Genomic DNA, 23,970 nt, shown 5'->3' with positions numbered 1-23,970 from the left:
ATTTCAAAAAGCATGTTTAACCCCGCAACATTTTGCACCTGTCCCGAGTTAGGAGCCTCTGGCCTTTGTTAGTCATGAACGTTTTTTTAATTTTAGTTTCTTGTGTATAATTCGGAGTTTAGTATTACGTCCATTATCACTGAAATAGTAACACGTTTGTTTAGGGGCCAACCGAAGGACTCCTCCGGGTGCGGGGGTTTCTCGTTTCATTGAAGACCTATTGGTGGCATTCGGCTGTTGTCTGCTCTATGGTCGGGTTGTTGTCTCTTTGATATATTCTCCATTTCCATTTTCAATTTTATTGATGTAATTTCATCTCCATGCATTGCATAAAGCACTCATGTTCAAAATCTTTTGATGTGTTCCCTTCATTTTTAAGAAAATTTCAGATGAAATATTATCAATGGCTAAACACTAATATAAACACTAAAAATTTCACTATAACAATGAGATTAGTTAACCTGTCAGGTGCTTTAGGTGAGGTAAAATTCTCTTCTATCATTACTTTATGGATTATTCCGAGTTCCTTGTGAAAATGTAAAACCTGAAAAACAAAAATACTACATTTTGATTTGTATAAGTAATATATGACTTAATTTAAAGACGTATCAACCGTATCATATACGTTGACGTATACGAATCTGTAGATAAACCAAAAACAGTATGTGATCTCAATCTTTCTTATTGTACATAGTTTTAATAATGAAGATTGGCAACTGGTGTATTTCTAATGATAGTAGTTAATTGCATTTAACTAAATTTTTGGAAAACGTCTACAATGTGTTTGCTTCAATTTCACATGATTTAAATATCAACTTCGTACTTGTTTGGCTTTATAAATATTTTGACATGAGCGTCACTGATGAGTCTTATGAAGACGAGACGCGCGTCTGGCGTACTAAATTATAATCTTGGTACCTTTGATAACAATTTACACCACTGGGTCGATGCATGGGAAGAAGACTATGAAACACATGCACTTACGATGTGTACAAATGTACATGTAGGTGGTAAATATTGCTTTGCAATGTGTATAAAATTATTGACAAACATATTTTCAAAGATATATCAAACATACTTTCTTACTATAAATCAGAGACAGTCATCTTTTTTCATGATTAGGACAGTGTGAAATCTAGTCTTGTAATAACTCGTCAACTTCCCAAGAAGATCTATATATTTTTTGGTTCGATGTACAAAATATTCACAATTCGAAAAGTTGTTATATTTCATATTTTTTTAGCCACAGAAACAAAGTAAATTTCATGGCTTATCTGGTTTTCTCCCGTTTAGTTGTACAAATATTTGTTTTTCCCGAAAATGTCCATGTATTTATTTTTTTTTTCTGAAATATATCCCTTTTGGGTAAAATAAGCTTATAAGTACGTTAAGTTCACATGAACTGATTTCATACTATTTACAGGTGAAACTCGCATGCATGATATATTTTTTTACGTGAAATTTACTCGAAAACATTAGGAAATATTGATTTTTGTGAAACATGATATCCGACTTTTATATTCAAAGCTAAGTACAGTTTTCATGCGTGATAGGAGTGAATACGGTAAAACCGTTTGTGTGACGAATAGAGCGATGCTCAGTATGTTTGGGGTTTTTTTTCAAAATTAATGTATTTATATTACATAAGAAAACAGTTTTTGTATCTATTACTAATTTTTGATAAAATCGCTAATGAACAATATTCATAGCTCTTACGTGTTTTATAAGTAGTAAATATTTTTGTGTTTATTCAGGTAAGATCTTGCAATATTTTTACGGGTTTTATAAAATAATTTTGTACGAAATTCGTGTCAGTGCCCCTCAATCGCTCCTTTTGGAAAGCATGCAAAGGTCGTCGATAGACGTCTTTTTGCATTTGCAAAATAAAGTTTTGAAAAGGATCAAATTTAATAATACTAATAAAAAAACGCAACGTATATTATTCCACTGCATGTTGATTTTGATAGCGAAATCAACATTTGATTGGTTGAAACTATCACACGTGACGTCGAACAAAACTTCATATTCCCCTCTGAGTATCATATTCCCCTCTGAACGTCGGGATTGCCTTGTGCGACGTTACCTGCTAGTTTAGTTTAAACATATTTTATTTGCATAAGTAGCAAAAGGGATTGGACACAAGTTTTAACAACATTAGAGACGTCCTCTCCCAATATAAATATAAACACAAAGTACATTAGATAATGGCGAAAAAAAAGAAAAAAAAACATAGTAGTAATGCATGTAATACATACTTCAAACAAAAATTAGAAAAAAAGAAAAAAAATACAATATAATAAGGAATAATAATGAAACAACTGGACTGGAGTGAAAGGTTGTAAAGTAGAAATTTAGAACGTTAATTGATTGTTTTAAATCTTTGTGTTATTCTGATATAAGATTGTACGGACTCAAAAATGTCTTTGTTTTGCTGAAAAGAAAGGTCACCGTCACCAGCCAACAGAAGTTCAATGGATATAGCATAACGTTCTAATTTAGAAAACAGTATTTCTCTTGCTTCGTTGGGAAAAGCGCACTCTAAAAAATAGTGTATACTATCCTCAACAGGGTGGCCACAGCTGCATGCCGGACTTGGTTTAATATTAACACGATGTAAATCTGAATTTAAAGAACTGCACATATTTCTCAAACGTGTATGAATGATATTAAGTTTTCTATCCCCACAACTAAAATAGGAAGGTGGCTGTATCAATTTGGACTTCATCTTTCGTTTAAAAATATATATATTTTAGGACGTACGTATTTCGGGGTAAGTCTATTCCATTCAATAGTAGTGGATGTGAAAAAGGATTTTCTAGTTATGTCTAGTCTATAACCTGGTACTACATAATTATTACTGTTTCGCAAATCGTAGTTAGATACTTGACTAACAAGCGGGGGCATTAAATCACAGAGATAATCAGGGACAGTCCCATTATGTAAAGAATAGAACATATTGAGCTTTCTGGATTTTCTTCCGTCCACAAGCAATTGCCAGCCAGTTTCAAAATATATAGCTTCCCGACTAGCAAACACGGGCAACCCAGTTACTAACCTCCCTGCTTCTAACTGAACATGTTCTAAATTGTCGGCTTCTTGTTGAGTACAACCATCCCATAACTCACATGCATATTCCATAACGGGTCTTATAAAAGTTAAATATATACGAGCAAGATAATATCTATTCAATACATATTTCAATTTTTTAAGAACATTTAATCTTGTGCTTGCACACTTTAAAATATTTTCTATATGTGTATGGAATTTACCATTGGAATCAAAAGTTCTAAATCGCTGTTTAAGACATCCTCTATAGTGTAAGGGTTATTGCTGGAATAAGAAAGAGATGTATCATCAGCAAACAATCGAGTTAGACTTGTCAAATTATCAGCAGCTATGTCATTTACATAAATAAGAAATAGTAGGGGACCTAATACAGAGCCTTGCGGAACTCCTGCATTAGCATTATCAAAAGGCGAATAGGCATTTGAAACAAAAACGCTTTGTTTTCTATTTGAAATATAACTTTCAAACCATTTATACAGATTTCCATCAATACCATACGCTTTACGTTTTATTAAGAGGCCACTATGCCATACCGTATCAAAAGCTTTCGAGATATCACATAATATAAGAGATGTTGTACAGCGATCATCAAGTGACATGCATATCCTATAGTAAATTTCTATTAGCTGGTGAACGGTAGAATGACCTGGAATAAAACCTGATTGAAATTTTTATAATAAATTGTTTGCTATTAAGTGATGAAATACATTTTTAAACACAATTCTTTCAAAAACTTAACCCACTGCTGATAATAATGAGATTGGTCTATAATTGGAAATCAGTGATTTGTCTCCGGTTTTGAATAACGACATGACAATAGCTGTTTTCCATTGACTAGGAAACTCTGCCTTTTCAAATGACAAATTAAATAACAATGATAAGAGTACACTGACAGTATAACTTGTCTTTTTTTAACATTTGATGACTAATTGAGTCATTACCTGATGCTACTCACAACATTGATTATATGAGGGGAGCTTCTCAATCGTTTTCACTACTTAGTTAATTTTTGCACCTTCTGCAGGAACGAAAAAAATGGGTAGCAAAATCTAGAAAAGTTTATAATTTTCTGAAACATAAAATGCATTTAAAATTTATATATCTAGTTCCTGCCATCCCTTAAAACTGTTGCAGGTGTATAGGTTAGTCTGTTCTCAGAGTAAAATTTGGGGTGTAAATACGGCCATTTTAGCCAAAAGGTTATGATGAACCTTAATAGCGTCTTGGATGGCTTCAGTAATAGCTGATTTTAAAGATGTTTTTAGTTCTGAAATAAGTTCTGTTTTTATTTCACTAATAATAGATTGAAATACATCAGGTTTCAATAAAGTTGTTTGTACAAGTTTTGCCATATTAAAACTTTCACCATGAGTTTTGAAGGTAACTGGACTCGATGGGGGACCACTTGACTGTACTTAATATTGGCGTTGAACAGATTAAGATCTTTGACGGGTTGATGGGGGTTTCATTTGGTCTTCTGATGATGAAGATAATTGACGTTTCCTGGAGGAACTTCTCCCTCTGTTACTACCACCAAGAAGACTTGTAGACTCAGGAGTTTGACTTTTTAATTCACTTGTGGCGGACATTTTGTTTTTTTTATAACTGGGGTTGAACCAACAAATCGTATATTTTACCAGCATTTAACGCATATAGTGACATAACAATGAAAGTCTGAATAGTACCATATATTTCGGAATACATTCTTGCAAATTTCGTTACCAAGACACACATAAAAATATCACATTTCGTACAAAATGTTTGTTAGTACTTTTCACATCCTACTAGTTGCCGCAATTTTTCACAGACCTCAGACAGACAGTTACCTGCGGTTAGTGTTTAAATAAATTATTTTGATAGGGTTTATTTCAAATTATTTCAAATCTAAAAACAAACAGAATAGAATAATAATGTATTAATAAAATTTAATGATCTAATAATTAAATTGATTTATTGCATTAAAAATACATTTAGTTGTTTATTGTATTTCAAATGTACGTCAGTCCATAATTTACGTTTTGCCATTTAAATAATTACAACCATATATTTAAACATACGAAAGAATATGCTTTAAAGCGCATCGCGGACTTTGGTCATATATAAGCACGTGCTCCCGGTAAATTTTCATTCCACGAGTATTTTTCAACAAGATTGCACAACCCAACATCCCTCCCTTTAACAAACAAAATTGCTGCTGTTTTTAGTTTATTTTTCAGATTACATGGTTAACAGGTCCAAATGTTTTGAATGTTCCTATTAGATAGTCATGTATCATCAAAAGTGTTAGACGTTTCAATATTCATCGGCAGATCCAATTAAACCTGTCAGTGAATATTCAAGGAATTTGCAGGAATAATAAAAAAAAAAGAGTGTATATCGTCATGGCATTCCGTTCAATATGGAAAGTGCGTCGGATGTCATCATCAACATGATTCAACTGGCAGTGATTTATTCAAATATCGTTCATTAATCTGTTATGGATCTGCCCAGCAGCTAGAAATTGTCATGCATTTACTGTTGGTTTCCCTTCAGTGACCAATTGTCATCAAGTTTTTACTTCTTGGCCAGTTTGTTGATGTTGGTTGTTTGTTGGTTTATCGGAATTCCAATGGGGACTAACTGTGCACCACTTATTGCGGACCTGTTTTTGTATTGCTTTGAGTTACAATTTATGACAAAAATAAGCAAAGACCTATCGAAACAACATCTGATAAACTAATTTAATAATACTTTTAGATATTTGGATGATATTTTGGCTCTCAATAATGACGACTTCAGTATGAATATTAAAGAAATTTATCCTGTTGAACTTACTTTAAATAAAGCTAATACTAACAATGACCACTGCCCTTTCCTCGATCTTGATATCTATATCACTAACGGAAAGCTGAATACTAAAATTTATGATAAAAGAGATGATTTTTCATTTCCTATCGTTAATTATCCATTTTTAGATGGTGACGTTCCCTTGTCACCATCTTACGGTGTTTATATATCTCAACTTGTACGATTCGCTCGTGTATGTAACAATGTTTTAGATTTTAACGAGAGAAATTTATGTATTACTGAAAAATTATTACACCAGGGTTTTCGATATCACAAACTAGTCAAAACATTTACTAAATTTTATCATCGGTATAAGGACATCATTCGTAAATATAGCTCAACATGCAGACTTCTTATACGTTCAGGTATTTCACATCCAATTTTTTATGGAAATATTTTTTATAAAGCACAAAGGTGTCAGTATTCACCTCAAAAACTAACAAAACCTTTGAATAGACTTATTAAGAAGGGATATAGTTACGATACTGTTGTCAGGTCATTAAAGATTGCATATTTTGGCGTTAATATTGATTCACTTATAGGGTCTTTGCATCGGAACTAAACACATTTATTCAAAAACCAGTTGTTGGCATGACACGGGTTATGTTCTTCTCATATATGTTATGATGGTATGATACTTAACCCCTAACGGGAAGGATTGTGCCTGATGTTCATATGATGAAATCATAATCTTTCAGTCAGTTTAATTGAAATCTGGAGCTGGCATGTCAGTTAACTGCTAGTAGTCTGTTGTTATTTATGTATTATTGTCATTTTGTTTATTTTCTTTGGTTACATCTTCTGACACCAGACTCGGACTTCTCTTGAACTGAATTTTAATGTGCGTATTGTTATGCGTTTACTTTTCTACATTGGCTAGAGGTATAGGGGGAGGGTTGAGATCTCACAAACATGTTTAACCCCGCCGCATTTTTGCGCCTGTCCCAAGTCAGGAGCCTCTGGCCTTTGTTAGTCTTGTATTATTTTAATTTTAGTTTCTTGTGTACAATTTGGAAATTAGTATGGCGTTCATTATCACTGAACTAGTATATATTTGTTTAGGGGCCAGTTGAAGGACGCCTCCGGGTGCGGGAATTTCTCGCTACATTGAAGACCTGTTGGTGACCTTCTGCTGTTGTTTTTTTTTTTCTATGGTCGGGTTGTTGTCTCTTTGGCACATTCCCCATTTCCATTCTCAATTTTATTATATTGTTGAATATTGTTGAATAAATTCCATGACAAATAATCAGCCAAATTTCAAATTTCAATTGTTTGTTTGTTGTTTATATTATTATTGCGAAAGAATGAAACAAAACAAATCTGCAGTTGTACAGTATATTCATTGCGCACATTGAATATGCAATAATTAACTTTAAAGCAGTACTGTTTATGTATGTTGTGTTTAGTTATTAAACAAAACGAATAAGAAAACAATTATGTAACTTTTATATTCAGAAGTAAAAGAAAAAGTATAGCCGTGGAATAAAACATTCATTTCCCTTGGCTTCGTGAGATGTGAAGATTGGTTCACCCTCGAAAAGTCATATTTTCTTCGTGCTATGCCCTCGTAAAATATGATTTTTCTTCGGTGAACAAAGCTTCATATATCACTCAGGCACGGGTTATAAATTTATAATAGTCTTTAACTTGGGATCACATAATATTGTTGGTATATATACAGATGCGTATTCGTTAACGTATATGATACGGTTGATACGTTTTTAAATGACCGACCTCTATTAGTAGTTACCACTGTATACTCCTCCATCTGAGCGGGGTACAAAAAACGTCATTCATTAGCAATAACTCCTGCAACAAGTTGACTACTAATTTCTATCTTGTTTAGCTTTTGTAGAGCTTGTGTACTTTTTTCGGTGCACAGTTCCCTACATCTTTCTTTAGTTTTCACCAAAATGACGACATGAGGGTTTTTAACGACCTTCGCTAGCCATAAGCCTCTCGGACGGTCGGTAATGTTATCACCAAAATAGAAAAATAGTAAAAATCGTCAATAAAAGGCAATAACTCATAAGAGAACTCTACACTAACTGACTATTTCCGCCGTGTTAGATATATATGAATTTCGTTTTTGCCATTTACAGTTACTCTCTGTCAATAATAGTTTTTATGATAATAAACAAAAAAGAAACAAAATTACTAATTTTAATGCAACAGATGCGCATCTCGACAATTAAAGTCTCTTCAGTGATGCTGGAGGCCAATATATTTGAAAATCAAAAAACTATTACAAACATATGGAATCATCTGACAATTTTTGACGATAATTAACTAGTATGAAGAACTTCACACTCTTTCTTGTCAGATTTTTTTTTATATGGTTTTCTTGAAAATAGACAAAATATGTATTTTACCCCTATGTTCTTTTTTAAGATCATGTTTCAAATACTGGTATGCAGGCCGGATCATCGGACACGTATTTTAAACTTAATACCCTTAATGATAATCGTATCAAAGATTGATTCTAATTGGCTCAGTAGTTTTAGAGTAGAAAAAAGGTAAAAGTGAAAGTGAAAAGACTACGGGAGAAAAATTAAACATCCAAGTGATGGCAGTTGGGCATGATGAGCTAAAATCAGGAAAGGCAATGCCAAAAGCTAAAAAGAATGATTTATATTTCTCTCTAGAATTAAATACGGCATATAGAATAAGTGGGGATGAATATTCATTACCAGCATTCTGATTTTCAGCAGGTACAGGGAATGAGTTTTACTTTTCAACATTTCAATGGTATATACATGTAGTATATATTCAATTGACAAGCAATATTATTCATAAGAGTGAAAACCTTTGCTGTGGTTTTTTTACCTTTGTTAATGTTCCTTTCGCATTAGGTATAACATGCCCTTTTCGTTGCTTCGTAAACTCAATTCCAACTGGAGTTTCTCTTGCTGTGTATATTGCGCTATGTGGACCTTTAAGATATTAAAATTCGTTTTAATCATGATATGATGCATACATGTACGTCTAACAAGTTCTAGCTCATACATACAACTGCAACGAAACAACGTAAATTTGATAATCTCCCCTTGACCATGTTGGACAGGTATAAATATACATATTTTTTGTATGCACATCCTCAGGATCGGGTAACGTCAAGTGTTATCGATGTCCATGCAGCTGCTGATGGGGAATTATATTTACAAGGCACATGAACAGACAGACGAACGGAGAGGGGACAGGATGATTAATTTATATCATTCAAAAAATCATTTTGTGTATTAAATGTGTAAAAATGTGCATTTCATTAATATATTCGTATCATTTAGTTGCTCAACATGAAATTATATATTTGAACTGATTTTTCTTCTCCTGATATTTAGATAAAACGTGTGAGTACTGACGAAAACTCCACCATATTTTGATATACAAACTAAATTGATCCTTTGCAACAATGGATGTTTTAGACACATCTATCTTGTCAGTAAATTCATTCAAAAGAAACTGTCTGTTACATATGATTTAAATTGGTTGATTATTTCTCAAGAAGTTGTTTTTACGTTTTTCAGTCATTGATAAAGGCGTTTTATACCTTAATCTCTTGGTGACACATTATTGGTTCAAAAAATTCTGCACCAAGATTACAACTATTCGTAATAAGAAACGGCTTTGTAATATTTGATTCGACTGGTTTAACTGTTCTCATATAGATGTTTGAAGTTCAATTGTAGTCATGTGAGCTTAAAGTAAATAATATTCATTTGGTACTGTTACTGTTTTAAAGCTATGTGGAAAATAAACTACACTGGTACTCTAATGATCACTCAGTTGTAGTTTAAACTTTTAAAATTGGTCCTATGGATGATATTTTTGTAAAGGTTTACATCAACGACTGACGTCAACTGCATGATTGCAATACGACCTTAGAGCTCTTTTAAAGAAAGGAGTCAAATATTTGCATGACATATTCTCCTTTAGCTGAAGTAATTTAAAGACTTTATATTATATGAGACATGAGAAAAAAAGTTACATACCTTCATTTCCAACTTCTTCTGTGGAATATTTCCAACTTTTTTCATCCAAATATTTGCTTTTAATCTAAAAAGTGAAAACCTAGTATAATGTATTTATAATATGAATCACTATCTTTTTTCATTTACAATCGGTAAATCTGACGATTCTATCCCTCCACTTATATCATTTTATTGCTGTTGGTCCAAGAATTCCTAATAAACGATTTTTTTTTCATCCAGAGTACAATTAGATTAACTGCTCCTCCTCCCGATCTGTTCATAGATCTTTTATGGTCTGAGTTCTAGTCTTCGTCTGACTTTTTATGTAAGTCCACTTGCTCTTTATTTTTACTTTTATTCTTTTTACTTGAGATACAGTATTTACTTTTTCCACAATTTGCTGCCAGTCGCGATATTTGTGTGCATTATTAAAGATGGAAAACAGAAACAAAGGTATCCAGTCACCCCGTTTCCTTTTCAAAATGAAGTAATTTCAACTTCAACTCTCAACGGACCAAAAAACGGGGTAGTTTTAAAAACGTTGCTCATTAAAGGGCACTAGCTACGAGATATATATAAAAAAAAATATGATTTTCTTTTGTTCAATCATTAATGAAAGTGAAAAAATAATGAAATTATAATTCGCTTTTAAGTTTAAGCAGCAGTATAGTTCAATTTTGTTAAAATAAACTAAGAAACATCGATCAGTGTTTATGTGATCTTCAATTTAACTCCTTAGCTAGAGATGAATTACGCATGAATTATGCGTGTCCAGTTATTAAAAGGAAAAGAACGTCAACATTGAAAGTGAAACAAAGGTTCCGTAAATCAATTGATTGACGGATTCGATAAAAAAAAAAACTCTTTCTTATACAGGTAAAAACGATGATTAACATATATGTTTAGCCCATAATATGAAATTAAACAGACCTAGAAAATTCCAATTGAACGAGTTCGCTATCTTTTTATATCTTTATGATGTTTATATCGTTTATATGACCGTCGGCAGTCTTCGGAGGTCAACTCAATAGTTAATTAGATGGCTTCTGGACTAAAATACACCCGAAACGATGGTACATATAATCTAGCCCATGCCTTGTTGAATTGTTTATTTTAGACTTTTCATAATTTGGATATGCGTTTTAGTATGTTATAAATCTAATATGAGAATTTGAGTCAAATCGGCGATATGATTTTGACAACCAATTTAATGGACCATTATTTTTGTTTTTAAATATCCATTTGAATTGATAAAGGGACATACACAAACCTTTTTAATTTTATCACGTGTATAAAGAACTTACATGTATATTGACCGCATTTTCATACAATAAGAATCACAACTTATGTCAAAACTTTTTTTTCATAAATCATTAATTCATACTTCTCACATCAACGGACTTTTTTCCTATGTTATTCTATACAATGGATTCTGTACTCGATAAACCGAATGACTCTCTAGAATTAAAACTTACTTTGATCGCAAATATTTGTTTTTGAAAAAATTAAACCGGTGTTTCTGTTTATTGATAATTAACGTACTTGTAGAACGAATATAAGAGGTGGTAAACAGCGAACTACTTATTTCGAAAATAGATGCACTAAGAACAGGACACATTTCGACAAAAAGTAGATAATAGTCAGTAAATGCAAGCACTAAAGTAGCAAATTCTGAGTCTGTATGCATTTACTATTGCGTTTGTTTGCAAGAGTATGTCAGTTAAATTTTGATTTTGGTTATTAAACCGGACACTTGTTGAATAAAATCTTCGTTTGTTACATAAATGATTGTCCTACAGATTTACGACATGAGCAACTGCGAGAAACTTGCAATAGTACTTCGACAACATTAGAGAATACAAATTACGACATGTCTTCTGTATATCAACAAACGAAAGACTATGTCATTTGGACCTGCTTTAAGTCGATAACTGCCCTTGAATTTTTACTAGTTGACATGTTTGTTCGCTATGGAGATTCCGTATATCGTCAGGTTATCGTAAGTTCCATGAGGTCAAACTATGCACCAGTTATTGCGGACCTGTTTCTGTATTGTTACGAGTTACAATTTATGACTAAAATCAGCAAAGAACCATCGAAACAGCATCTGTTACAAAAAAATGATAACACTTTTATATATTGATGATATATTGGCTCTCAATAATGACGACTTCAGTATGTACACTGAAGAGATTTATCCTGCTGAACTGACTTTAAAGAAAGCTAATACTAGCAATGAACACTGCCCTTTCCTAGATCTTTGACGGGAAGCTTGGTACTAAAATTTATAATAAAAGAGATAATTTTTCATTTCCTATTGTCAATTATCCTTTTATATATGGTGGCGTTCCCTTGTCACCATTTTATGGGGTTTATATATGTCAAATTGTTCGATTGGCTCGTGTTTGTTACAACGTATTTGATTTTAACGAAAGAAATATCTGTATTACCAAAAAAATATTGCACCAGGGGTTTCGATATCACAAACTGGTCAAAACATTTAATAAATTTTATCATCGGTACAAGGACATCATTCGTACATATAAATCAACATGCAGACATGTTATATATTCATGTATTTCACATCCAATCTTTTATCATATTATTCTATACAAAGCACAAAAAGGTCTACATTAACATCAAAAGCTAACCAAACCTTTTAACATACTTCTTCAGGAGGGATATAGTTGCAATACTGTTTAACGGCTATACTGAGTCCCTTGTTAATTTATGTGTCATTGTCATTTTACTTAGTTTCTTTTGTTAGCTTTCTGGCATTGAAATCAGACTTGTTTTAAACTGAGTTTTATAGTGCGTATTGCTGAGTGTTTGTTAATTCTAGAGGTAAAGTGGGAGAGTTGAGATCTCACAAAACATGTTCAACCACGCCGCATTTTTGCGCCTGTCCAAAGTCATCCCAAGTTTTTTTTAATTTTAATTCATTTTATATGTTTTAGAGTTTGGTGTAACGTCCATTGCCATTGAATTAGTACAAATTTTGTCAAAGGGCAAGCTGAAGCACGCCTTCGGTTGCGGGATTTCTCGCTGTGTTGAAGACCCATTGGTAGGATTCTGCTGTGTTCTGTTCTTTGGTCGGGTGGTTGTCTCATTGACACATTCACCATTCAATTTTCAATCTTATGTCGAATACTTACTATAAATAATAACGATACGACATGTTACATGGTAGATTTAATGAAAAAGGGGCCAGGCTTGAGTGGAAATTCAAAATTGCAAAAAAATGTGGTTCTTTTGTAAGTGTTGAATTTTCAGAGAGGAATAGAGGTTTTTATGGTATTCTGCGATTCCTCTGCCAAGGGAAAATCCACAGGCTGTATAAACTCATAAAGTAAGAAGTTGAAGAACATTGAGGACCAAAATTCCTTAAAGTTTTGCCAAATACAGCTAAGGTAATATGACTAAGTTAAAAAAAAATATAATTGAAATTTTGATGGAATGTTATTTACCTAGCAACACATATTTATTTCTACTATATATTCCTGATGAAAACCTTGTCAATTACCTTATCTGTCTAGTTATCTTAATTTACAACACTTCAGTGAAGTCGGCAGACAATATTGCTCTATGAAAAGTTTGTATTGCGTAATCTCTGATACAGACACATTGATAAGCAGTGTAAGTTGAATGGAATTCGCAAGATAAATTTTATTAGTCTTCGTAATACACTGTAAAACAGAATTTACAGAGTTAACTTACTTTTTAGATAATAGCCTTTTGCTGAGCATTCTTACAATTTAATTATTTTCATCGTTATTGGTTGGCGTTAGAATATAGAAAGCGGGAAAAAAGTTGTTGTCTCGCCTTGTTGACGTCTAAAAGCGAGATTAAGGTATGCTGTTTCCGACCGCAGCGGCGGCGGCGGCGGCGGCAACAATCATTATGTCTTAGTTTGTGATTATGTTCGTTTATAGGAAACAACAAGTGGTAGGTCAATGGTTTTTAGTATGCAGTTGTATAAGGACCAGCACATCTCATTTCAATGGAGATAAGTTGGCCCTGTTCCCTCAGTCATGCTCTTTAAAACTTTACTTACTTAAACATTTATTAGTTAGCGATTATGTCAGTTTAATTCCATGTAGATTATTTTAATCCGCCACCTCAGTCATGGTCTATCGACTTAAGATGTTTAGCAATGTTTACATGTTAAAGTTTGTGATTATATCAGTTTAAGAGGAACCACTAATTTCAAGTCAATGATAAAATTATCATTTGCAGGTACTCTTTTTCGTGGAGATTATTCGACCCCAACAACTATATGGATTCATTGGATATGAACTGTTTGCACTGTTTAGGTTAGTGTTCAGATAACTGCTTATGATAATCAATGGTATTTGGTATGTAGTTTAAGCATATGCATAAAAAGCCATTTCTTATTTCCATGGGGGTTATTTGGTCTTGCCACATAATTCTTGGTCTATGTTTTGCATAGTTCACATGTTTACAAAAAGGCGAGATATATCTCTGTGTGAACAGTTTATTTCTACTGTAATTCTCCTGTTTACATTTTCGTGCACCCATTTTTCACTATCTTTTACCCTTATTTCCTGCGTGTTCCCTATAGACCATCAATAGTGTTTAGCTGTATTAAATTATTTTCAATTTTTTTCATAGATTTGCTTTTTATAACTTAATTGATGAGAAACTCGAAAATTAGTTATAAATGACGTATAAACCTATATCGGGGAGTCATAATTATGTTAACAGGAGAAGAAACTGATGAGTGGGGGTCGGCTTTCACTGATGGAACATCTGTAATTTAATGATGGACATTTAATTTATTTCATAAAGAAAAAAAAAACATCACGTTTTACAGTAGTCTTTTGAAAAATCAAAAAACAATTGTCTCAAGCGCTTCAGTGTTGTATGTATGTCAAGACAATGTTTTGAAAAGAAATAAGCTCATTTTAGGTTGCACTTTGTAAATACAGAAATTTTGAGTGTAGAATTGCATACATTCATGTTTTATTGCATGAAAAACATGTATATGTACCTCTTCCTTGCTGTGAAGTTTTGAAGAAAATATTGCTGCAAATCCTTTCTTAATTGCCAGTACTTCGCTGTCATCAGGTGGATGGTAGACTTTCAATATTTCTCCTCTTCGAGTAATTTCGAATGAAAACCTCAATATATAAAATGACAAAAACAAATTAATTGAATAAAATAAGATTAAGGAAAAAAGTCAACGAGACAGCAACACATATGATAGCACAATGTATGTCTCACCGCGAAGAACATATGGCACAGTAATAAAGCTGTAAAAATCATCAGGAGAGATTTGTTGTATAAAATCGAGTGTGATATGTATTAGATATCTCTCCACTTGAGACAATAATATTTTGAAATTTATAACTGAGTGCATGAATATCGTAGTACACGTAAAACACGTGATTCGGTTTCTCTGGTGATTTTGATTATCTTTCATTATTTGTTGCCATTAGAAGTGATTTTTTTCTCTTTTATGCGACGTAATCAGCCACAGATGCCTTTTGTTGTGATGTCACAGTAGAAGAATCAGAGTTTATCAAAGGAAATCAATAAAATTTGACGATCTATTTGAATTATGAACGGATGCCAAACGATGATTATAAAAAGATAATTATAAAAAGATAATCAACCAGCTAGAGAAAGTATTATTTAAGATGAAGATAACTGATTTGTTTTAAAAGTAATAATTAGTAATATAGAGTTATATGATTACATATAAATATTGTAGTTAGTGTTTTCGCCATGATCATGCATATTTAAGGCTGTTGAAATTCAAACTAACCCAATGTATGTTGTATTTGTTAAAGAATTTAAAACGAAAATTGGGAATACGTCAAAGAGTCCAGATAAAAGAGCCGAAAACATTCAACCAAAATAAAACCATCAAATGTGTCTTTATTAAACGCAGCGAGAAAATTCTGCACCCGCGGAGGCGTGCTTCAGTTGACCCCTAAAACAATAATGTGTATGTATACTTCCATGAAAAGCGTTTGTTTTATTTTGAGTGCATTTCTTTCTAACCAAATTTTGTAAGCGTTGTTTGGCGTTTGTTGCAGTTTTCTATACGCTACAAAAGTAGAAACAAATACATCGTTTATTCAATGTTTACTGACCCTGTTTGAAATTTCAATAATGCATGCACATGTTGTTGGTAAACAGACTGTTTACAAACGTAGAAAAAAAATGCATTGTTTAATCAGGGTGAAGTTAGAAACAAATGTAGCGTTTGTTCGAAGAAACGATGAACGACAAACTTTAAACGCATCTTTAGCAAATGTGCTTTGTCGTTTTGCATCGTTTGTGTATTACAAAGAAATGCACCCTTCATCAACGGTGCTTCTCAATAAATGTACACAAATTATGAATGATGTCAAGTCACATTTTGACGGGGACTTTTATCAATATATTAGGTAAGTATAACGTACCATTTTGAAAAATCTGGCAAACCATGATGATGTTCTGAAAATCATAAAAAAAAATATTTAAAATTCAGGTTTATTGGATTTAATCATTGGTTTCTACTTTTGATAATAGCAGATACACAACAGTTGAAAAATATTAATAGACAGACATTTTTCTTCGGAAGATATTAAATGATTACAAATTACTGATCGAATTCACGCTGGATTACAATGTATAATAACCATTAAACGAGCATAAAAAACAATTTTGTATTGCAACTTTTTAAAACGGAATGAAGATAAAATTGAGAATGGAAATGGGGAATGTGTCAAAGAGACAACAACCCGACCATAGAAAAAACAACAGCAGAAGGTCATTAACAGGTCTTCAATGTAGCCAGACATTCCCGCACCGAAGGCGTCTTTCAGCTGGCCCCTAAACAAATATATACTAGTTCAGTGATAATGAACGCCATACTAATTTCCGAATTGTACACAAGAAACAAGACTAACAAAGGCCAGAGGCTCCTGACTTGGGACAGGCACAAAAATGCTGCGGGGTTAAACATGTTTAAGAGATCTCAACCCTCCCCCTATACCTCTAGGATACTTAATTCGCTAATAGCAGACAGTTTGGTTTAATTTCGTCAAAATAATCGAAGAAGCCATCCGTTAATATTAAACTTTTCATTAGACTTCATTTATGCTCATGCATGTGGTGGTCAGCATGTTTTTTTTTTCATTAAAAAGATCAGTTTATCAACATTGAAAAGTGAAACAAGGTAGACACTAGGAATATGAACCATTTCGTTAACTCAATAACTGAACCCTGCTAGACATTGAAATTGTAAAAAAAAATATTTTTTTTATGTATACAGTGATTTAAACTGAATCAGATACTCCAATTTAAGGTTACTGATCTAGCAATTTCCCCCAATACTTTAAAACATTGCCTCATCATCAGTCCAAATAATTATGACGTCTTGGAAAGCTATTTATTTTTTTTTTGATTTGACGCCTGCTACCTGTCGATGTATTCAAGGCGTCAAAGAAAAACAAATATAATAGCATTTCAAGTCATTATTATTTGGACTTTCTCATCATGAGTCATGACTCATGTTGCACTTATGGTAGAAGCATCGTTTTTGTATAAAGAACGATAACTCTCTCTACACGACCCATCTGGAAAGTTTCGTCCCTCTCGTTTAATCTCGTATTATTTTTATGTTTCATCGTCTGCTTGATCGTTTCATTGTCAGTGACAGAGAAAGAAAATTTCCTAAATATCCCAGGTACTTAATTTACAAGTCAAAATATCAAAATTAATGATCACATTTATAATATGAACGTTCCGTATAGCCATGGAAACAATTTTTCATTTTTGTTTAAATTATTTTTGGACTTGTTAAATTTGCAAGCATGCACACAGCAAACAGTGACCATGTGACAGCATATATAGTCAACCTAAAGACGGTAGAGGTAGAAAAACATAGAATTACCCTCTGCAAGCATTAAATTTCCGGAGAAACGTAGCTGGAGTAAGTAAAATCCGGTGATCTCGTTGACCATGACTACTATTATTTATTTGCTACAGAATTCCCCATTTCAAGTTATAGTGATAATGATGTTGGTTATACTGTTGGAAAACGGAAAAAAGGTCACAGGAAAAAAAGCTTCAAATTTGTTTTGAGTAAAATTATTTTTCTAATTCTATGGGAATTTATCCCTTTCCGAACCCATTGTATAGAAAAAAAATTAATCAACGTGTGGTTGCAGGGTTGCCTGCAATATCGTAGCGGCTACGTAGTGCTACATGTACGTAGATTTTGTCTATTGAACGTGTAGCTATAGACTATTATATATAGCTGCTACATAGATATTGATAGCCGGGTTGAGTTCAATATCGTAGCAGCTACGTAGTGCTACGTTGATTTTGACTATTAAACGTGTAGCTATAGACTAGCTGCTACATAGATATTGATAGCAGCTACGTAGCTGCTACGATATTGAACTCAACCCTGGTGTTAATGAAATTGACAACTTCGTGTAATGTGAAAGGCACTCGAAGGGGATTTTCGATTAAGAAAAAAAGAAAATGTATTTTTTAATCATTAGAAAAAAACAGATTCTTACATAGTTGGATTATCGGATTTATCCAATATAGATAGTTAAATTATAAATTTTAACGTTCTCGCCGAGGCTCGAACTTTACAATTGATAATTTAACTATCTCGACTGAATAAATCCGATAATCCACTCGTATCAATGTAAGAATCTATATTTATCAAAAGTATGTGGGAAAGCACATGAAATAGTCACTATGTACATGTATGCAATAAATAATTAAACTGGAGTTTTATATGCATAGTAAAAAGTCATAATATACTTGACATGTATCAGATTAATTATCTTTTTTTTAAACTGACTTTTTAATAAACAGGGAAAGCTCATTATTTCCTTTTATTAAATAATGGTCCCAAGTTGTATTTCATTCGTATGGATCCTTCCAACACATGAAGTGAAGGCTTATTCTCATTTCGCCTTAGCTGTCAAAATAATTATATATAATTAAACCCAGTTTGCCTTAGTACAAATTTTCAGGTATATAAGAATTAACTAAGGCGAAATGGGAGCTTCTGTATACAATGTAATTAATAGAGTTATCAAAGGTACCAGGATTATAATTTAGTACGCCAGACGCGCGTTTCGTCTACATAAAGACTCATCAGTGACGCTCAAATCAAAATATTTATAAAGCCAAACAAGTACAAAGTTGAAGAGCATTGAGGATCCAAAATTCCATAAAAGTTGTGCCAAATACGGCTAAGGTAATCTATGCCTGGGATAAGAAAATCCTTAGTTTTTTTTCAAAAAGTTATTAAGTTATGTTTTGTTTGTATTGCAATTAGTTATTGTTTGTTATTTTGATGTCAAATTCTACCATGAAATATTATTAATGTTTGGTGTCTTCTGAATTTTTTTTCACTCATGTGTTATACTTTGTAAATAAAGTCTTATTATATATGACACATTGTATATGGATATTTCATATTTCAATGAATAAATAAAAGACAAATATCATGGGCCGCCCGGCAATATCGCAAATTGGCGCAAATTGATTCTGCCCTTCTAGTATGTAAATTTAAAATTGGGTTTTGAATTATGTGCTGATTTAGATATGATATTGGGGGCAGAATCAATTTGCGCCAATTACAGTTTGTGATGTGCCTGTCTTTGACGTAGACGTAGACGGGGCATTCATTGACTTACGTGTAACTTTTTCAATTTTTTGATGCGACCTTTTGTTAAAATTGTGTTCGACACAAGTAATGACCAGGCCACCGTTTCACAAAGCCTTCTTAACTTACGATCATCGTATCAGTTTACGATCGGTTTACGTGTGGTTCTACGATCCCTTTACGTGTGTTTCACAAAGGCATCGTAAAGAACTACTAAGTTGATCGCAAGTTACGTCGTGTTTATCATCGTAAGTGTACATCGTAAACCGAGAAGAGTGCTTTCTTTCACGTCCGCACTTTTATCGAGTATGGCATGCCAAATAAACATTTTTAAAAATAATTATTATGGATGGCGAATTATGGCGATATTTTTATATCAACATTTAATTTAATACAATTAAAGAATTTTAGTCCGTTTTCAATATTAATTCAAGATATAAGACGCTTACAGTCATAGGACAAAAGTGAGTTTCCACTCAAAAAATGTCCTTTTATTTCAACTAAAATCGGTATTTTTAAAAAAAATTATTACCAAGTAAGTGTATGAGTAATTTTTATAAAATAGATACCATAAGATGCAGAAATGTCTGATGTTTAATTGTTTATTTGGCCATATTTTTAGTGAGGTTCTTTTTCATTATTCAATGAGTTAAACACAAATGCAATTTTTTACGATTTTAATTTAGTTAGAATACATAGCAAACTTTGCCGTGAGATTAACAACACTTTGTACCAATATTCTTTTTGGAGACAAAAAAACAGGCAAATATATTAAACGAAACCATCCGACACAGTGAGGGTCTAGATTAGTGGCAACGAGGGGGGGTGCATTTCTTTGTTCTGTAATTCTTATAGCCATTCTTATCTTTTCAGCATTACAAAATTTGCTAATACTTTAAGTTATGTGCCCCTTTAGAATTTGCACTACACAAAAAATGAAACCATTTATCAATTTTGTTAAACTGTTAAATGTCTGATTGAAACGAAACACAGAAAAATATAAATATTTTAACTTAGCTTATTTGTAATAATTTGGATATATGGGATAACAATTTAAGCAGTAGATAAGATGAAATTAGTTATATTTGATCTTATCTAGTTTGTGATATATGAGGAAATAGTACCGAGAAGCTAGCGCTGAGCATAAAGTTTTATAACATATACAGCAGCATAAGTTATCCGACATTAAGAGTAATCTGGAATCTTGACAGAGTTAAAATTTTATCACCGGAACAGGTTAGATTTTATTATTGATAGCCCAATATAGAAAAATGCTTATCAATAAAGTCGTTTTGGAGGATTTTAAAATGTATTTAATTTTTATTTGTAGTGAAAGAAAAATAGGTTTTCCCCAACCCCCAAAAAATCAAAAACAATGTCATCCGTCTTCGAGCATTCGTCTTCCAGATCTATAAAATATATTGTTGTTTTTTTTTTTTTTTTTTTTTTAAATTAAAATGAATTATGGATCTCTCAAACATGAAACTAAAGACGTAGGAATCATTCCGGCGAAAGAGACGTCCCTTGAAATCCATAAATTTTGAAATTATAAAGAAACTAAGGTTTCAACTCCATTAGACAAAGTTGATCTTCGTCTGCATGATTTGGCTATTTATAAGGTTCTGTTTGGTCTGATAGTTCTTCATTTGTTTCTGTTCTTTGTGTGCATGCTTCGTTCCAAAAATCGAGAATTATAGCTCTTTTAAGTTGTTGTATGTTTTTTTACAGCTGTACATAGCTTTTTGTTGTCAATGGTTATTTTTGTCTGAAGTCTTTCACGAAATTTCATTGTTTTAATAATTATTGACACAATGTAGGAGAAGGATGTAAAGCCTCGGTCACACCTTACCGGATAGCTCGAACGGACGCCTAACGGATAAAAAAAAAGTTATCCGTTGACAAAATTTTTATCCGTTGGGAGTCCGTTGGTTTACTAACGGACATGTAACGAATGCCTAACGGACACACAACGGACATTGAACGTACATGAAACGGATACGTACCGGACAGAACGGACGTCGAACGTACATCCAACGGACGAGTACCGGATAAAACGGACACCTAACGGAAGCGTAACGGATAAAACGGATGAACAAAATAATCTGAAAATTAAAGGCAATAAACCATCTAAAAATTTAAGGCAATAAACCATCTGAAAATTAAAAGCAATAAACCATCTGAAAATTAAAGGCAATAAACCACATACACGTGACCTTAAAATGATTGTATCTAGTACATGTATATATGTTATAATATTTGCTTCTGGGAAAGTGTGGTCAGTAGGACAAGTATCAAGGTCACACGTACCAAACAAATAGAACAATTTATCCGATTCTTTTTTACGTTTTTACACACGAGGGTCACTTTAGTTAACAGGTTTAGTTGATTTTATTTTGTATTGCGTCTTGTTTAGCATGATATGTGTGCAAATATAGAGCTACTCTGATTAAAAAAAAATCAAGGTAGAAGCAGTGTGGTAATTCAGTCTTATAGAGTTTAAGTTGATTTTCTGAATTTGTTTATATTATGTACCTCTGGTATGAAAACGGATAATGTGTTATACGGAACTCTTCATCCGTACTGCATGCTACGATATTTTGCTCCAGAAGCAAGGTGTCTAAGTGTAATTGCTAACTTGAGTCCTGGTTCCAGTGGATTTCTGTAAAAGGTATTCTGCTTGGCTATGCGAGGTCCAACTTGCAATATCTCGTCGAACATCTCTGTGGGCATTCGAAGGAAGTGTACAAAGGACTGCCGATCCTCCCACCTAAGTTCGGTCATGAGTTGGTCATATAGACCAAAACTGCATCGTCTTTCAGGACTAAGCCATGGTCGTGTCCACCATCTCCTTTGTCTTCTCCTTCTTCTCCTTTCGACAGCTATAAGGTTTATATTTGCTACATTTAAGTTGAGTCTGGCCTGAATAAGAGCTGTTTGGTAGCGAAGACGTGCTCTTACTCCAAGATCCATCACGAATAATAAATATTCATGACACTCAAGAAAATCTGACATACCAATTATTGGCATTTCTAACGCGAAATTTCAATTGGCATTTGTCCGTTTTACATCCGGTAGGCATCCGTTTTATCCGTTATCCTTCCGTTAATGTCCGTTTCACATCCGTTTTATCCGTTAGGCGTCCGTTAGGCGTCCGGTAGACGTCCGTTGGTGAATTGGTCTACCGGATCTCCAACGGATGCATAACGGACACGTAACGGATACAAAACGGACGAGTACCGTACAAAACGGACGCCTAACGGACGCCTAACGGACGTTCAACGGACATTTTATCCGTTGGACGTCCGTTCAAAGTTTTGAACATGCTCAAAATTTTCCACCGGACAGAACGGACGTCAACGGATAAAACGGACGCTTAACGGACATGCAACGGATATGGACGGACGCCTAACGGATAAGAACGGACGTCTAACGGACATGAACGGATTGAAAAAAAGTTATCCGTTAGGCGTCCGTTCGGGCTATCCGGTAAGGTGTGACCGAGGCTTTAGGTTAACTAAGTCTGCAATGGTGGACGAAAATACCGATGCTTATTAATGAACATAATTTTCATAGCTAAAATCATTGGACCAGTTCAACATTTCATTCCAAATGATATACGTATATCAATATTTAATTTGGTATGCAGAAAACGCAGAGTTTAGTTATTTTGTTAATCAACCTTACTTTATATTCTCTCTTTTTTTTGGGGGGGGAGGGGCATTATTCTCTTATTCTGTAAACCTCATTCACAACCTCATATATCTTGTGTTATTTCAAATAAATATCTGATATTCAAGCGCCTATTAGCGGGATAGGATGCTTAATACTATAAGAGTATCCACAAAAAGAGTTTTGGTGGTCTCTTTTAAAAGTCGGTGTATGAGAATATTATGCTAGCCTACAACCAACCAACAAAAAGGGTTGCCTACTTAGTATATAAAAGCTAAAGAATATGCAAAGCATGTAATTTTTACGACGCAGGAGTTTGGGTTAAAGGGGTTCCCAACCGTGAATATTAAATAATATATACCGATTTGATTGGCCAATAACTGTTTTAACACACGATGCCATCAATTTACGTGAATATTTTGGAAATATATAGACGATATTCCGCAATCCACGGCTCCTAGGAAAGTTTCTTGTGGTGTAACGAAAAGCGGGAAATACGCGTTTATGTAGTTAAAAATTGGTTATTTTAAATCATTAACTTTTTTTATTTACATTTAGATTTTTTCCTTTTTTTCCTAAATTGTTACATTATTTGGAGAATTACGATTTAATGTTATTTTTTTGTATCGTTTCTATCAAATACAGTAGTTCAGGGAAAGCTTGTTCGCGACCTAGAATTCTGAGTGGGTCAAGCGTTTAATTAAAACTCATGCGAGAATATACGAGATTTGGTTGAACTGGGGGCAAAGTCATATATGGTACACATCAATATTCGGTGTTTAATAGGCGTTT

General features: G+C 33.1%; 1 protein-coding gene across 1 annotated transcript in view; it reads right to left on the bottom strand.

Moving 5' to 3' along the window:
* Positions 1-23,970, bottom strand: part of LOC139481196 (uncharacterized) — a 197,992-nt gene that overhangs the window by 162,298 nt on the left and 11,724 nt on the right. Inside the window, exons 3-7 of the mRNA XM_071264355.1 lie at positions 16,295-16,328; positions 14,875-15,004; positions 9,885-9,948; positions 8,719-8,825; positions 462-544 (exon numbers count right to left, since the gene is read on the bottom strand). Coding sequence (XP_071120456.1) covers positions 462-544; positions 8,719-8,825; positions 9,885-9,948; positions 14,875-15,004; positions 16,295-16,328 — 418 coding nt within the window. The remainder of the gene's footprint in view (positions 1-461; positions 545-8,718; positions 8,826-9,884; positions 9,949-14,874; positions 15,005-16,294; positions 16,329-23,970) is intronic.

The sequence above is a fragment of the Mytilus edulis genome, chromosome 7, assembly GCF_963676685.1.
Source record: "Mytilus edulis chromosome 7, xbMytEdul2.2, whole genome shotgun sequence".
NCBI lineage: Eukaryota > Metazoa > Mollusca > Bivalvia > Mytilida > Mytilidae > Mytilus > Mytilus edulis.
Note: the sequence above shows the minus strand (reverse complement) of the source record. Positions and strands in the feature narration are given on the sequence as shown.